The sequence below is a fragment of the Diaphorina citri genome, unplaced genomic scaffold (assembly GCF_000475195.1).
Source record: "Diaphorina citri unplaced genomic scaffold, Diaci psyllid genome assembly version 1.1 scaffold100, whole genome shotgun sequence".
Lineage (NCBI taxonomy): Eukaryota > Metazoa > Arthropoda > Insecta > Hemiptera > Psyllidae > Diaphorina > Diaphorina citri.
Genome location: NW_007377537.1, coordinates 63,871 through 80,716, shown reverse-complemented (window position 1 = coordinate 80,716; position 16,846 = coordinate 63,871). Strand labels below are relative to the sequence as shown.

General features: G+C 38.4%; 1 protein-coding gene and 1 long non-coding RNA gene across 2 annotated transcripts; one reads left to right on the top strand and one right to left on the bottom strand.

The window, feature by feature from the left end:
- The first annotated feature begins 436 nt into the window (after nt 1-436).
- Nucleotides 437-10,952, top strand: LOC103524459 (protein zyg-11 homolog). Its single transcript, XM_008489475.3, has 8 exons — nt 437-720; nt 1,427-1,696; nt 2,003-2,191; nt 6,268-6,459; nt 6,925-7,127; nt 8,085-8,230; nt 9,058-9,203; nt 9,716-10,952. The coding sequence occupies exons 2-8, from the start codon at nt 1,443-1,445 to the stop codon at nt 10,866-10,868; spliced, it is 2,283 nt and encodes a 760-aa protein (XP_008487697.1). The 5' UTR covers nt 437-720; nt 1,427-1,442; the 3' UTR covers nt 10,869-10,952.
- A 2,187-nt stretch (nt 10,953-13,139) lies between these two features.
- LOC113465386 lies at nt 13,140-16,621 on the bottom strand. The gene is made up of 2 exons (XR_003390121.1): nt 16,458-16,621; nt 13,140-15,659 (listed from the first exon to the last, which is right to left on the bottom strand). It is a non-coding gene; the product is annotated as an uncharacterized LOC113465386 (long non-coding RNA).
- Between the last annotated feature and the right edge of the window lie 225 nt (nt 16,622-16,846).

Here is a 16,846-nt window from a genome sequence, read left to right as displayed (position 1 = left end):
TTCCATTTCCATTTCGTTCCATACGAAAATAAACAATAAACAGCTGAGATGAAAAGTTCCTGGCAAGGAAAAGATGAAAAAAATTTTCAAGGTCGGCAAGGTCCGTTCACAAGAATTTTGAGCTGCAACAGAAATTCATCTTGCAGGATATTTTTTAAAAGAAAACTGAATTCCATCTCTTTTTATCATAAACCTTCATTTACCATTTGTTCTGTCTCCCTTTTTAATTAGGTAAGTTTGATAAAAAGAAAAAAATCTGATTTTTCGTCAAAAGTTAAAAAAATTGTAAAATAATCAAAAGTGCATATGGTTGAGCTGGCAACAACGCATTAATGCATTTTTTGATTTTTGTACTACTCATTTTAAAAACATTCCTCATGAAATTTTAAATCAACAATTTGCTATCTTTACACTAATGTGTAGTGTGATGTAAATAAAATAAATAAATAAAATTAAAAATATTTCCGAAGTTTTAAAATGGCCAACTAAAATGTTTAGGAACTAATTTAATTCTTAATTCTTAATTTCTTATTGGGCTATTGGGCTTTGTGTCCTTGCTCCTGTTTTTTAGAATATTTTATTCTAATCTTACCGAATATTTTATCCTAATCTTTCTTTGGTGGATTGTGCCAAGATAAAACTCACTAAACTTGATGGACACCTGAAGGACTGGGAGCCATCTGAATAGCTTGATCATCTTGTATTCATTTGTAAAGTCAAGTGAGTTTCAGTAATATTACTAATAATTAGCTTATGTTCTATTCCCTTGGAGTAATTTGTAATTTCCATACATTAGTAAGTACCCATAAGGGAGCTTATGGTACAGAGATACACTGAAATAGGTACAGGTACTAATACAAGTGATCAAGGATTTAGAGGTCTTGGCACTCCTATTTATTGTTTAGGGCCAGGTCTACAGAGATTCATTTTTTATTTCTTATCTTGTCTGACTAGGGGAAATCAAACAGTGACTAAACTGTCATCTTGTTGTAGTACTATAAACAGAAAAAAACAGCTATCCCTAACCAGCCTAGTGAGCTGACAGTTTTTAAAGGGGTTTCTGTGTTCGAAAGAATAAGCACAAGTCCCTAACAGTGGTTGACTGTGGTATGTGGTTCAGGACTACATCACCATGGGCTAAAATAAAATGCCTTTTGTTTGCCATCAACAATCAGCTAATATTAAAGTTGTGTTAATATTAAAGGTGTTACAACAACAAGTTAAACTCTTTGCAGACCTCTAGGAATTTTGCCCAAAAGGTTTCTGAGTATTCTCATAATAAACAAATTCTTTAACCTGTAATCTTGGGGGCCTCAGGTCCTGATGGTCAAGAATTTCTTCACTGTTTTTTTTTTTAACAATCCTTGTACCTACATTTATTTGTCATTCAGTAATTTTATAAGCAATTGTTTTTGTTCATTTTTAGGTTTGAGGTATTCAAAATGTACGAAACCCCACCATCACTGAAAGATGTGTGCCTTGATTTTATTTGTGGTAACTTGGATTCTCTCATAGAGCACAGGGGTACCACTTTGGGCATTTTAACCAAAGTAACCGAAGCTGAAATGACCTACGCCAATAAAGAGATGGTTCTGCCAGGGAAAATATCAGAGCTATTGTTAACAACATTGAGCATGAGAAATAAACTAGATGATGTCACGATGGGGATGTTTGATCACAGACATTGTAAATTAAGGTAAGAACAAAGAGCAAATGAGTTTAAACAGTAAGTTGTCATTAATCTATCTCGGGACCAGGGATGTTAAGGATGTTTGTTGACCTCTGATCAGTTATTGTGTCTTTTAATTGTAATTGTAGTATGTAGTGTAGGATTGAATAAATACAGGGATAGGATTTGGGAATAGGAAGATGTAGGTATGTTTAAAAAAAAAAAAACTAGTTGTTAATTCTGGAGATTTTTTTCTACATAAAAATACACAATACAAACATCAATCAATCACAAGTAGGTACCCAAACCCACCTACTTATGACACTCTTTCAGAGAAATCTTTGTGCCAGATGCTAAGAACCTTACCATCAGAGGACTGAGAAAGCTGAAGCCTCATAAGATCAGTGCAATCAGAATGTATGAAATGCAGGTTGCTGTGAACGATCTCATCAGCTGCTTTGGAGAGTGGACACTGAACAATCTGGAGTATCTCAATGTAACAGATAGCACATTCTTACAGAAGTAAGTATACGTATAAGTAGTGCTTTATTTAGACTGTCAGCTTAGAACAAGTTGTTCCATTATACAGTCCGTGAGATGTAGGATGGCATATGACCTTGAATGCACAATGTTACCAAAAATAAAAAGATGGCCCATGGAGTCCCTAAATATTGGTGTACTATTAATAACTTCTGATTTCAATAGCATGTACCTGTTATTTTTTCATTGCTCGAATTCAGTATGGTACGAGAAGAATGGTTCTAGTTCACAAGCCGCGATTCCCCTCATTTCCCATCTATTTCACTTCTCACTGTGTTTCCATATGCCATCCTACATCTCACAGACTGTACAAACAGTTTAGTGTGTTGGTGTCTGCACCCCAAAAGTAAGTGCAGATTTTTTTTATATATATTTTTCTTTTAAGCAGTGTTTCATTGACATTTTTATTTCATAGTAAATTAGTAATGAAACAAGTGCTACATTAGACTCTTATGTTCTGTGTCATACTCATAACTCATCCTGTAGTATACCCCTCATCATTTTGGCAAGAAGAGACACAACACTACCCATGTAGGAGCTGGGTTCGTGATACAAAAGTGGATCACACCGTACCACCACCAAAGTGACGGTGATACAAAAATGGATCACATCGTACACAATGTGTTAATTTTATCCATCGGCAAATGTCTACATGCAGTAGGGATTCAGGACAGAATTGTCCACACCTTAGTGATCAATAAAATATCGGTATCGCCTCGAATGTTGGACTCGTGGCGGCTTATGTATACCTAACTGTATTAGAGCGTCTTTATTAGTTTTTAGCTTTTTAGAAAGTATTCCGATGTTGTTGTGTTGTATAATGAGATTTTTATATGTAATTGTGGAATGGGCCTATTGGGAATTGACAACCTATCACTTATGATTCATAAATACCCAATACCTATGGTTGTGCCATAATCAGTATTTATGAAATGCCGTAAAAAAAGCTCTTCTAGCTTTCAAGAACTAGGTAGAGTTTTCATGTCCGCTGCCGAGTTCCCCCGCTAAATAGCGAGAGATATCCTTGGAGTGAATAAGGCAGCGGCCCTTCTGCACTTATCACGTTGATAGGTTGTCAATATCATAGGTAAGAGCTACGGTCTTTCCCTTCTGTTGTGAAGAATCAAATATTTGATGAAGTAAGGTAGTATTATTTTTATTTTAGGTATTTATTTTTAACAAAGGCTGGGTACTTTAAGACGAGTTAAATGGCATACGTACTTGTAGGTTAGAGATTTTTACTGTAGAACTTTGAATGGCCAGGCCCACACACCGAGTTCAAATTAACTCTTTTTTTTTAAATAAATAACTTTTTTAAAAAGAGGTTTTATAGAGGGAACTATAACTGCTTGGGTCTTATCGTCCCGAAAGCGAAGGAAGACAGGATAGGAGAAAGTCAGCCATTTCGAGAACGAACATTATCCGTGCAGGATAAAATCCGCCTCGGGCGGGAATTGAACCCGCGGCTTAGCGCTTACAAGGCAGATGCTCTACCAACCATACAAAATAACTTTTGTTCGGTTTGATTGTGGGAACTAACGTTAACTGCTCTTTGAATAAACCATTTGGTTGGTTGATTTCAGACTTTTGAAGCCAATCATATTGGTTGTCCCAATAATTTAACTTGAAAGAAATTTGACCTCAGGTTGTGGCCCTGGCTATCAGTGAATTAAAAGGAATTTTTAACATGAGCCTATGGATCCGGGGACTATTATTATGTTAAGGCGGTCTCTTCCTGATCCCTTGTGTACCGCGTCCATTTTAGTTTAGGACTATTGCATCCGGGTACTAACTTGTGAAATACATTCATTTCCTATCTTGAACTCCAGGTCAAAATTGACCAATGAAAAAAAAGCAATAAACTATTAGAAAGAACCCCTGCCACAAGAAAGTAGATATCTTGGTCCTGAAAACCATTTCGGTCTTTGCACTTCGCAAATATTTTGCCGTCACAGAGATTTTCATAATGGTTATACAGGGTGGCCCAGCGTTACCTGACGAATTTGATTTGTACAGCACTTTGTTATAACTTGTTGAAGTGAACATCACTGAGTTCAGAACTAGGTTTTGTTAAAATGTAGTCGTGGACCCCGCAACATCGAGCTTTCGCTCTGGAGGCTTGATTTTTCTCAAAAGTAGTGAATTTGTGACTTGCTCTGAAGAAGTTTCGCACCCATTTTGATTTTTCACTCTCCTCACCCGATCTTAGCTTTTTTTTTTATGAAAACACCTTAAAAACAAAGTGTCTATTTATGAGACAAGGACTCTGGATGAGCTAACGGGTGCTTTTTATCGAGAAATTCGGGCTGTAGCCCAGGAAATGCTAGAGACAGTATGTCGAGTTTTTAACACCCTGATCACCATCTAAAAATAAAATGCCCAAAAAAAGTAAACCTCATTTTGTTGCCACCCTGTTCAATGTTATTTTTTTTTTCTCTCTGATAGAAATTTCACCATAGCTTTTTGCGAAATGTGCTAAGTTCTTTATGGAACAGTCCCAGATCTGTGTTATGCTGGTTCTTTGAAAACTTGTACTAAAAATACTCTGTCTATAGTTTATGACTACATTTTTACCTTTAGCCATAAGGTACAAATAATGTAGTCGAGTACCCACTGTGATTAGAAGGCTCTTTAGTTCTCACATCATCTCTCAAGTCTGGTAGTTCCGAGTTCGATTCCTGAACCGTTGTAGAATTTTTCCGAGTGCCAAATTATTATTCTTACTCTTCATTACTATTTACCTTTCTCTTGCTGCTTATATTATTTATCTCAATGTATTTATTCCCATTTGATAGAGTACAAAAACGTATGTTTGAGGCATTGGAGGAAAATTTTACAGATTTTTGCATCTATACCTAGGACGCCAAACGCTATTGAGTAATTTAAAGTCTCGACCACTTTGTGATCGCCAATATCAGCAGACCAAAGTGTCTAAGAGCAACTAACTCTTAAGCCAGAGATGCTGAGTTTCCGTTCTCGGATAGGTATGTATGTAAGAGAATGAGCCTTGAATTAATGCAAAAGTTGTTCCAAGGTACTTTTTTTTCTTTTAGTTACAAAATATTTACATAAATATAGCGAATGATGTACTTATGTAATGAGAAAGTATTGCAATCGGTCCGATTTTATTATTATTTATTTATTTTTTTAATCAGTATGATGTTAAATTTGTCAAAGATTTTAAAAATATCTTCGGCCCGTCACACACATTACGGTTACTGGAAAAGCCTACGCAATCCAGGCCTCCGGGCAATCTGAAACAAGTGTCTATTTTAGGCTCAAAACAGAGTGAAGTGGAGAGCATAGAGCAGGTGTGCACAAACTGCGCCAGCAATCACCCTAGTTAGGGCTGATTGAGAGGTTGACGAAAAACGCCGACCCCGTCTATACACGGGAAAAGGCGAAGAAAAAGAATAAGAATTATCCATAAATAACGCATTAGAATGATGTAAAAAGAAACCAACAGTTATTAAGCATATCTATGCAAAGGGACCTCTTCACTCATGACCATTTTTTCAACGTTTTCCCCACAGGCAAGGAATCAGTAGAAGCACATCTGGTGGAGGCATTTGTCAAGTCTCATCCGAAGCTAACGTTCCTAGGAGTTGTACGATGTGACTGCTGTGATCACCCTATGTTTACCAATCCTAAACACCCCGACTTCAAACCTGACCTACAGGTATGTCAATGGGTTAAGTGATCCATTCTGTTGAGAATATGACCGTGGGCGTATATTTTTATTGTGATTATTATTTTTAAGACGATTATTTATTATCATTTTAAATTATTTTTTAAGTTGAAATGAGCTCCAGCAGTAGGCATAGGTACTTAGCCTACTATTACCATTGTGTTTAAATTATCAAATTATTAAGAAAGTAACCCGTTGAAATATTTGTAATCGAAAAACGAGTACAAATTTTTGTCGATGGTGGGATTCGAACCCGGGACCTTCTGCATGACAAGAAAGCGCGTTACCACTGGACCAACCGTGCCCCCCGAATATTGTTTTACCTATTTAATTTTTTCACCTTACAAATGAGTTTATTTGACTATTTCAGACGCTACTGTTTCATTATAATCCCAATCTCCAAGTTGAAATCCCTACACACACTCAACGTACGGGGTACTGAGTTCAACAACCATGGTTTGGAGATAGTGGTGGAGGATCTACCCTGTATTCAATCCTTGGACATTTCTCAGACTCGGATCTCCGATATTACCCTTCTCAAGAAAATCAAACAACGACTCAGGTAAGAGGCACTGTCTTTTTATTTACATTGTTTCTCATTGATAAAATAATATTAAATCACGCCAGTGTGACCTTATTATGAACGAAGATATTGGCTTCAGGGCCAATGGGATGAAAGTTCAACTTCATGAAAGGTATCAAGTAATAAGACTAATAGGTAAACTTTTTATTGATAAACTACCTATCAAGTATTAAGTGTGAATATGTGAAAAAAGATGTATGTACTTAAAAACTGAAAGTTCCTTAATTATTCGATTTCTTGAACTGTGAAAGTTAGAATTTCTTCCTCTACCAATTTTGTTATTTACTTACTCCATCTTAAATAGACTGCCACTGCTTTGATTTTATTTCTACATTTTTACCAAAGATTTGCGAAAAATAATATTTTACTGAAAATACGAGTAAGTACCTTATGTAATTGATTTTTATTTGAGTCTAATAAATACCTATCTTACGCTTGTCTCAGGTATTTGGCTATGCATAACATCAAGCTTACAGAACAAATAGTCGAAACTCTCACCCATCTGAGAGAACTTAGACACCTGGACGTTTCTGAAGCAAAGACTTCCAGTACTTTTGAACTGGAATCCAATCCTCCTGGGCCCCACATTAATGATTTGCTTCGCACTGATGATCTGTTTCCTCACATGACATCACTGGACTTGTCAGGTTAGTAGAGAAACCTTTGAAAAAAGAAAAAAAAATAGTCTGAATTGCTTCTTTTGGAACAGACCCCTGAACTTCGCATTAGGACTTTGTTTGTTGGTGTTGTTGTTGGAAGTGTTGCATGGCATGGCTCTTTCTCTCTCTATCTCTCTCCCTCTCCCAATCCCCCCTCCTCCTCTTTCTCCTTCCCTCTTCTCTCTCCTCCCTCTATCCCTTTCTCTCCTTCTCCTTTCTTTCTCCTTCTCCTTCTTCCTCTCCCCTCTCACTCCTAGAAAATCTCGCAGTTTTAATATTTTACCAGTACTATGAAAAATAAAGGCTAAAGCATATTAAGTATGTTCTCCGTGAGTGTGAGCTTTTTTACCATGTTTCAACCCTTTCCAACGGGCAAGGAATCTTCTGGCGGTTTTCTAACGCATTAGAATTATCCATAAATATTTGCTCGTAAACTCGTAAAATTTGCAGCCAAAACCAAATGTCAGCCCAAAGCAATCATCCTAATTATAATAGGGCTGACGAAAAACGCCGACCCCGTCTCTACACGGGAAAAGGCGAAGAAAAAGAAGAATTATCTATAAATAACGCATTAGAATGATATAAAAAGAGTCTGGCCGAGGGACTATAAACAGAGAGTAGATCAGCGTCTAGCTAGGGGACTATAAACAGGGAGTAGACTAGTCCAAATTTCCTTACGCTTTATCAATAGAGAAGGTTGATTGCGAAGGGAAAAGTTTGTTTAGTCAAAACCAGTTGACCTCAAAGCGATCACTCTAAAGCTGATTGAGAGGCCGACGATAAACGCCGACCCCATCTAAACATGGGGAAAAGGCAAAGAAGAAGAAGAAGAAGAAGAACGCATTAGAATTATGGAAAAAGAAACTAAGTAATAGTCTGTTATTAAGCATATCTATGCAAAGGGACCTCTTCACTCATGACCATTTTTTCAACGTTTTCCCACAGGCAAGGAATCAGTAGAAGCACATCTGGTGGAGGCATTTGTCAAGTCTCATCCGAAGCTGACGTTCCTAGGAGTTGTACGATGTGACTGCTGTGATCACCCTATGTTTACCAATCCTAAACATCCCGACTTCAAACCTGACCTACAGGTATGTCAATGGGTTAAGTGATCCATTCTGTTGAGAATATGACCGTGGGCGTATATTTTTATTGTGATTATTATTTTTCAGACGATTACTTATTTATTATTATTTTAATTTATTTTTTAAGTTGAAATGAGCTCCAGCAGTAGGCATAGGTAGATAGGTACTTAGCTTACTATTAGGTACCATTGTGTTTAAATTATCAAATTAACGGCAAAATTCCATTCCGAGGCTGAGATTGACCCCACGCCCTCCTGTTTACCAGGAGAGTATCCCGACCACTGAGGCAAGTATTTTCCTTTGAATGTGTTTTCCTCTCCTTCCATCTGCCTCGGTGGTGTAGTGGTCAAGACGCTCGCCTGGTAAACAGGAGGGCGTGGGTTCAATCCCAGGCGAGGTTTGGAATTTTATCCTCAATATAATTTTAGAATTTGACCACCTAATAGTAGTGGCCTACTGCTGGAGTAAAGGGACTTTTCAGTCCTATGCGAGCAGTATAAATAAGCATTATTATTGTTAGCAAAATTCCATTCCGAGGCTGAGATTGACCCCACGCCCTCCTGTTTACCAGGAGAGTATCCCGACCACTGAGGCAAGTATTTTCATTTGAATGTGTTTTCCTCACCTTCCATCTGCCTCGGTGGTGTAGTGGTCAAGAGGCTCGCCTGGTAAACAGGAGGGCGTGGGTTCAATCCCAGGCGAGGTTTGGAATTTTATCCTCAATATAATTTGAGAATTTGACCACCTAATAGTAGTAGCCTACTGCTGGAGTAAAGGGACTTTTCAGTACTTTGTGAGCAGTATAAATAAGCATTATTATTATTTTCTTCCAGGTTGCAGGAACTGTGAATGAGACCCAGATCATTCTCTCTCTTGAACTCTACTGCAGCAAGCAGTCCTATGTACAGAAGTGTCTGTACAAGCTATTTCGTCTCACACAGGATTATCATACGAGCGACCCTAGGCCTGATATAATACGGTGAGTACCAACACAACATTATACGTATGTACATTTGATTTTTTTTTTTTCAAAGTTTCGACCCACAAATTGTACAGCTAGAGAGACAAGGTAATATTCTATTATTCAATGACCTTGGGGGGGGGATGTCAAAGTTCATCAAAATCGGACGTACACGGAACAATCGACATACAGAATTCGAGCGAAGCACTCAACTAATTGTTCCTTTCTATTCTCCTTGATTGTACAAGCTATTTCGTCTCACACAGGATTATCATACGAGCGACCCTAGGCCTGATATAATACGGTGAGTACCAACACAACATTATACTTACGTACATGTGATTTTTTTTTTTTTTTAAGTTTCGACTCACAAATTGTACAGCTAGAGAGACAAGGTAGTATTCTATTATTCAATGAACTTGAGGGGGGGGGGGTCAAAGTTCATCAAAATCGGACGTACACGGAACAATCGACACACAGAATTCGAGCGAAGCACTCAACTAATTGTTCCCTTCCATTCTCCTTGACAGACTTGTACTTCAAGCTATGAACCGTCACGAGAACGTGTACGGGATTCAGATGGCAGCCACTGCCTGTGTCTACAACCTCACCAAGGGTCCTCAGGCGAAGAAAATCCACCCCACCCTCCTCCGTCATGTAGTACAGAGTACTCTGAACGCCATGGCTAACTTCCCCATCCATCTACAACTCCAGAAGAATGCCCTGCTCACCTTGTGTAGTGATAGGATTCTACAGGATGTCACCTATGATAAGTACCGCTGTGCGACACTCGTCATGGACTGTCTCTGCTCCTTTGAAGATCCCTCCATGAACCGCATGTGTGTTGCCATCTGTTCCATCCTGGCAGCCAAGATCCCCACTAGTCTCACCTCCAAGCTAGGTGTCAAACCTCCCTACATGGTGAAACTCCTCAGTATTGTACATAGAAAGACAATTACCAAGCAGCCCGACATGACCCTACGGTTCACACTGTCCGCCCTGTGGAACCTAACAGATGAGTCACCCGAGACGTGTGAGATCTTCATAACAGATGGGGGACTCAAGTTATATCATATGGTGTTAGAGAACTTTGCCGGGGCCAGTGCTATAGAAACCAAAGTCCTGGGTTTGATTAATAACATCGCGGAGGTGCCACATCTCCGACATCACCTGTGTGACGCCATGTTCCTGGAGACACTTGGCAACCTCCTCGCATCCAGTCACATCGATGTGAGTTACTTCGCGGCCGGTATCATCTCTCACCTTGCGTGCCACATGGAGACCATGTCACGCTATGGCACAGGGCTGCGTGACTTACTGGGCAAGCTATCTGCCAAGGTTCAGACATGGGAGGCACCGGAGGGGGAGATGGTGGCGTATCGCTCGTTCAAACCGTTCGAGCCTCTCCTATGTAGTGAATACGCTGAGGTAAGACTATGGGCAGTGTGGGCAATACAACATGTGTGTGCACGAAATCCAGCCAGGTATTGTGCTATGCTCGAACAGGAAGCAGGGAGTTGTCTCATCCGACAGATGGCGCTAGATAACCAATGTCAGGACATGGCAGTTCTCAAGATAGTCAACAATATAGTGTCCTTGCTGGATGGAGAGCGAGTGAGACGGAAATATTCCCGCGAGTCTCTCCCTCTCTCTCTATCCTATGAGGAGGAGGAGCTGAGGTAACAAGAGTATGATAAACTTGTTATTAGTCCGATTCACATTCAATACTGTACCGATATTTTATTAACACAGCGCCGCGTACCGTCCTTGTCATAAAGAATCTGTTTCTTTGTCTGAATAAACTTCGAGTTTTCAATAATGAAATTTTAGAAGCAAATACTGTGGATGACCTTGTCATAAAGAATCTGTTTCTTTGTCTGAATAAACTTCGAGTTTTCAATAATGAAATTTTAGAAGCAAATACTGTGGATGACCTTTCGTGTGGCTCGCGAGTTCATTTCGATTTTTTTTAAATATTATTATTTAAAAAAAAAAAAAATTGATTTAAATTATTATTTTAAAAGATTGTAGATCAAAATTTACAAAAATTTCGCTTTGAGTTTGTGAGCCCCTGGCATAGAGTTTTCCGCTCTCAGCTTGATGTGGTTTAATCCCGTCGCTTCCCTCTACGTGCTCTATGCTATCCGCTCCTGGTTTTAGTTTTAAACAAAGGTTGTAAAAGCTTTACCAGTTTCTATGTTAGTCGTTTTTATTAACTAAATTAATATGTATTACTTTTACCTACCTTACTAACTACCTATTTATTTATATGTTGATACTGTCTTTCTTTTTATGGACTAAATGGATTCGTTTATTCAATATTCAATTAATAAATTATTTCAAAATATTAGACGAAATTTCGAGCAGTTTACATTATTTTCTACTCCTTCTCAGCTTGCCTTGATGGCAATGTTGCTCGATTGGTAAGCAGGAGGATATGGGTTCAATCACAGCCGAGGCTTTTTTAAGAAATTTGATAGAGGGAACTCTAACTGCTCCGGTCTTATGGTCACGAAATCAAAGATAGAATAAAGTCAGCCGGTCCGAGAACGAACTGAATCAATTTTAGGATGAAGCTTGTCCCCGGCGGGAATCGAACTCGAGAACTAGCGCTTATAAGGCAGGTGCGCTACCCTCCAAGCTAACTAGTTTGATACTTTCACTTTAATAGAAGATAAATGAAAAAGAGAGAAAAAAAACAGTTTTGTACACACAACGGACATAAATAATATAAAATATCTTTATTTTTTGTTTCTTTTTAAAGTCGTTTTTTTTTAAATTCATAAATTTATTAATAACGAAAAAAAAAAAAAAATAACTTGATAAGGGTTATGTTAGGTTGGTAGAGAGGAGTTTCTAAGGGACTTTGTTCGGATTTTTTTCTTCCTTTTTAATAAAATTAACGTGACTATAACTGCTAAGGTTTTTTTTTTTTCAAGCTTAGCCAACCTATCCTAGACACAGTAATTCCCATTTGGGTTTTAACTAAATGGGAAGTATTGTGTCTCATAAGGCCTAATCGTCCCGAAATCGAAGAGAGAAGGAAGACAGGATAGGAGAAAGCCAGCCGTTCCGAGAACGAACAGTATCCCATCAGGATAAAATCCGCCCCGGGCGGGAATCGAACCCGCGGCCTAGCGCTTACAAGGCAGACGCGCTACCAACTAAGCTAACTAGGCTGGCTGCTAAGGTTTTTAGTGGTGGGAATTTGATCCTTTATTCGAGGACACGCTACCCTCCTCTTCACATTTACCTCATCCAGTCTGAGTGGGGTCGCGAAAAGCCAGCAGCACGTGATTGGCCAGATACCAACTGATAGTCACCAATGGAGGAGTTGCAATTGTGAAATTATTTTTAATAAAAGATTCCTACGTAAAAAGTTGTGAAAAATCCAAATCTGAGGTCAAAACTCCGAAAAAGTAACTTTAAAAGGTCGAAAATTCAATTTTTAATTGCCGTTCTAATGAAAGAGTTCAAAGAGTTGTGACGTCAGATTTCACGTCATTGAATTTTCGACCTTTTAAAGTTACTTTTCGGAGTTTTGACCTCAGATTCGGATTTTTCACTACTTTTTTACGTAGGAATCAACCGTTTGATAATAATTTTTACCCATTTGCAACTGCTCCATTGTTAACCTATTTACGAAAAACCCCTGAACAAAGTTCCTCAGAAACCATTATAAATATTATAGACGTTAGGATTGTGATAGGGGCTTGAACCTTGTGTGTTCGAGGTGACATCAAACTTTGATCAAAGATAAAATTGACTGGAAATTACAAAATAATTATAAACTAGAAAAAATACATCGACTGAATATATGTATGTAGTTTGATCTAAAGGTGAATAATACAGAGTGGTTCAAAGGACACGGTAGAAAATGAAATATGAATTTGCAATACAGGGTGTAAACAATGATAAAAAAAAAAACTTGCTTGCATTTCGGAAGGATAGTTAGGGGTTCTTGGGGTAATTTTGAGACTGCAAGCTTTAGATGCCAACTTGAATGGTCTCAAATGGCATCCTTCTGTAGTCCATAAGTAAGTCAGTTGATGTCTCAAAATTGTTCAACGTTGATGAATGATATCTCAAAATTGTTTAAAGTTGATGTCTCAGATTTCTTTAAAGTTGATGTTTCAAAATTACTAAAGAATGTTCTTTAGGACCCATGTCAAGTTTGTGTTTGTCAGGATTCTAACATCCTTATTTTCACTTTCCTTATCCTATTACTTACCAAGTATACACAGAGTATACTGTAGTATAGGAAACTGATATTTTTGGTCCTTCTTTTTCAAGAAGGGGCTTGGTCCAATTTTTAACCAACAAAAAGAACTGACCAAATTTCATTTCCTACCATCCATATATGGGTTTTTATAAATACTCTATGTTTACTATACATATCACAGAATTCAATACAGACCATTTTCAGAGAAAAAAACTTAAATGTCTAAATTTAACTTGATTCTTAGGAATAACGTCTAGATTCTTACAACTAATTCGTGAGCCTAGGGCGTGCATTTCGGACAGCTAAACGGTGACCTAATCAACATTTAATTCTGAGATCGTTGAGTTATTCAACTTTTGCTTGGACAGTTATTATTTTTTAAAGTTTTAAAGGTAGGTATAGGTATAGTTTTTTTTAGATTAAAAAAAAAACTCATATTTAATACTTAGCCTCATGAGGACAATCAAGTAGCTGCTTCTGAGTAGCGACCAGTGGCGGCATAACAAACGAAATTAACAGTGGACAATGAGACGTCTTGTACATATGTAATGCGGTGGTGGTCGCCACAAAAATTGGGACCTAATACAAAGCAAAATAAATTCGCGAAATTTAACGAGTACCTACGACCCTTAGGTGAAAATTCAACCTTTTTCAAAAATTTCGATTTGAAATTATATTCGTTCGTATTCTACATCGATCGCAGCCTAGTTTCTCATTGAGAAAGTTAAATCTAATCCGATCATTGGGATTAAATTTAACCACTATTACATAGATAGGTACATAAACAATAAAATGATCTAAACCAGAGGTAACTTTATTTCCTATTATTTAAGTAATACCTAGTTCTACTCTAAAAGAGACGGACGACATTGCCTGGAGTCTCTATTAATTTTACAACTAAAAGTGTTGATAATGGTCTGTAGGTAAAGTGCAAAAGTAAAAAGATTATGAAGATAAAATGGCCCCTCTGTCACTTCGAAACAAAAACTTAACACTAGAGTGCGCCACTGCGGACAAAAAACAAAATGGGCGCTCTTAAGCTCAGCACGATCATTTGGGTTAACCGACGGGCGGCCTGGTTAATCACAACAAGGTAACCTTGAAGTACTAAGGTATTCTAGTCAAGCCTTGGGATGATCATTGCTATAGTTTCAGAATATCTACCTATTTTAGGACAGCGTTTTTCAAGAGAACCTATTACTTATCAAGTGGTGCCGGAAGGCGCGTGAACGTAAAGAGTTCGAAGCGACCAACGGCATATTTAACACGAAACAGAGTTCTGAGCTTTACATACTGTCTCCAATTTAATCAATACAGTGTACAATAGAGCAATTGCGCTTACTTGGGTGAGGTTTCTAAGACAAAGAGCAGGAAAAATAAGGAACTAGGGAATTTTTCTTTTTCTTCTACGACTTCTAGATCCGGAAATAAATCGATGTAAAAATTACCGGTAAATCTTGAACTTTGACGTCACGGCACACGTGATGACGTCATAGTTCATGACTCCTCCCGCTTCGTTTGTTTGTGTGCATGCGTTTCTACGCATTTCGTAAACTCTAACGTCACGATTCTTTGAACTTTTTCATTAGAACGGCAATTAAAAATTGAATTCTCGACCTTTTAAAGTTACTTTTTCGGAGATTTGGCCACAGTTTTGGATTTTTCACAACTTTTTGCATAGGAATCGAACTTTTATTAATAATTTTTATTCAATTGCAACTGCTCCATTGTATAACGTTAGGCTTTCAGAGAAAATATTTAATTTTGAGATTCATTCATAAGCTGATATCCACAGGCGTCATAGTTGTACGTATGCCCCAGCCTGATACCTACGTTCAAACATTTCCTCATATTTTTAATTTGTTCAAACTAAATTGGAAACCAGACTAGAAAGTTCAAAATATTTTAACTACCTAGACGCAATAACTGAATCGGTGCGGTGCATCCTTAAGAGTTAAGAGGACCTCAATTTCCTTCAGAAGCTATGCAAAGGACCTCAATTTCATTTCCACTAAAACTTGAGACCAATTTCATTTTCTATTTGTACTTAAAAAGTCTTGTTCCAACGTTTGTACTTCTATTTAAATTGCTTTACGGCCAGAATCGGCTCCTGGTTGGTTTCGGATTTGACCAATCAGATTGAGTGTTTAGAGCGAGCTGGTTTTGACTATGGTAGGTTGAAGTTGAGAGGTAACGCTTGACTTTCTTGTACTAGAAGCTGAAGATTCGGCCTCTTGGCGCTCATGATATTGCTGGAAAACAACAAGATTCAAATTTCATTCAGGAGACCAACCTCAGTGGCCGAGTGGGTATCACCCTAGGCTTGCACACAAGGTCAAAGATTTTCCGGGCCTGTATAATAATAATGTTTATTGTTTTCTGTAAAATAATCTCAGATGTAATCATTTAGTAATCATCTCGGATTTTTCTCAATAATCTCTCGAGTATTTCAAATATAGGGTGCACTCGGTCTCATGAGGACACTTGAATGCCTTCTTTGGTACGATGTCAAGTTTCTCCGAAAGTGTATGTAATTTCCTCCGTTTTCGAGGGTACACACAAAGTTCTTTGAATTTTTTACTGTTTGAAAAAGTCTTGAAAGACAACATTTAAAAATGTAAATACAGTTTCTTTGTGTCATTACGCCATACAGAGGATTTGTAAATGCAATTTCTTTGTGTTATGTCACAACTTTGGTGCTCACTGCAGCATTGTAGGATTTTTCCCAATAAGTATCTCAATAATCCTAACAACCAATGTTTACCTACCATGCTGGCACCGGTCGCTATGCGCATTTACATGTCATAGCTACTCATTTTCCTCACGAGGCTGAGTGGGCCCCGCAACAGCCAGTCACGGGATCAATCATTTGCATGATACAAATTTCTTGACCCCGCCGGGAATCGAACCCGGGTCTCCCGCGTGCAAGGTGACCACTACGCCTGAGCTCCGGCAAGGTGACCACTACGGAGCTGACTACATGAGACTACGGAGCTGACTACATGAGAAATCTAATTTGCGATTGACCACAGAGGAAAAATGATAGCTACCTGAAAGCAGGGCACTATACACAGGTTGGTCTGACACTCCGGACAATGGTACTTGGTCTTGCGGCGCAGAATCCGACCGTGTGCGTCTATCGTGTTCCAGCAGAAGTTACAGCCCAGGGCCGGCCCCTGCCGGAGCTCAGGACAATGACTAGATCGACACTCGGGCCCCCTTTTTTTTTTTTTTTTTTTTTTAAGAGGTTTGACAGAGGGAACTGTAACTCTAGGGTCTTATCGTCCCGAAATCGGAGAGAGAAGGAAGACAGGATAGGAGAAAGCCAGCCGTTCCGAGAACGAACATTATCCCATCAGGATAAAATCCGCCCCGGGCGGGAATCGAACCCGCGGCCTAGCGCTTACAAGGTAGACGCACTACCAACTAAGCTAACTAG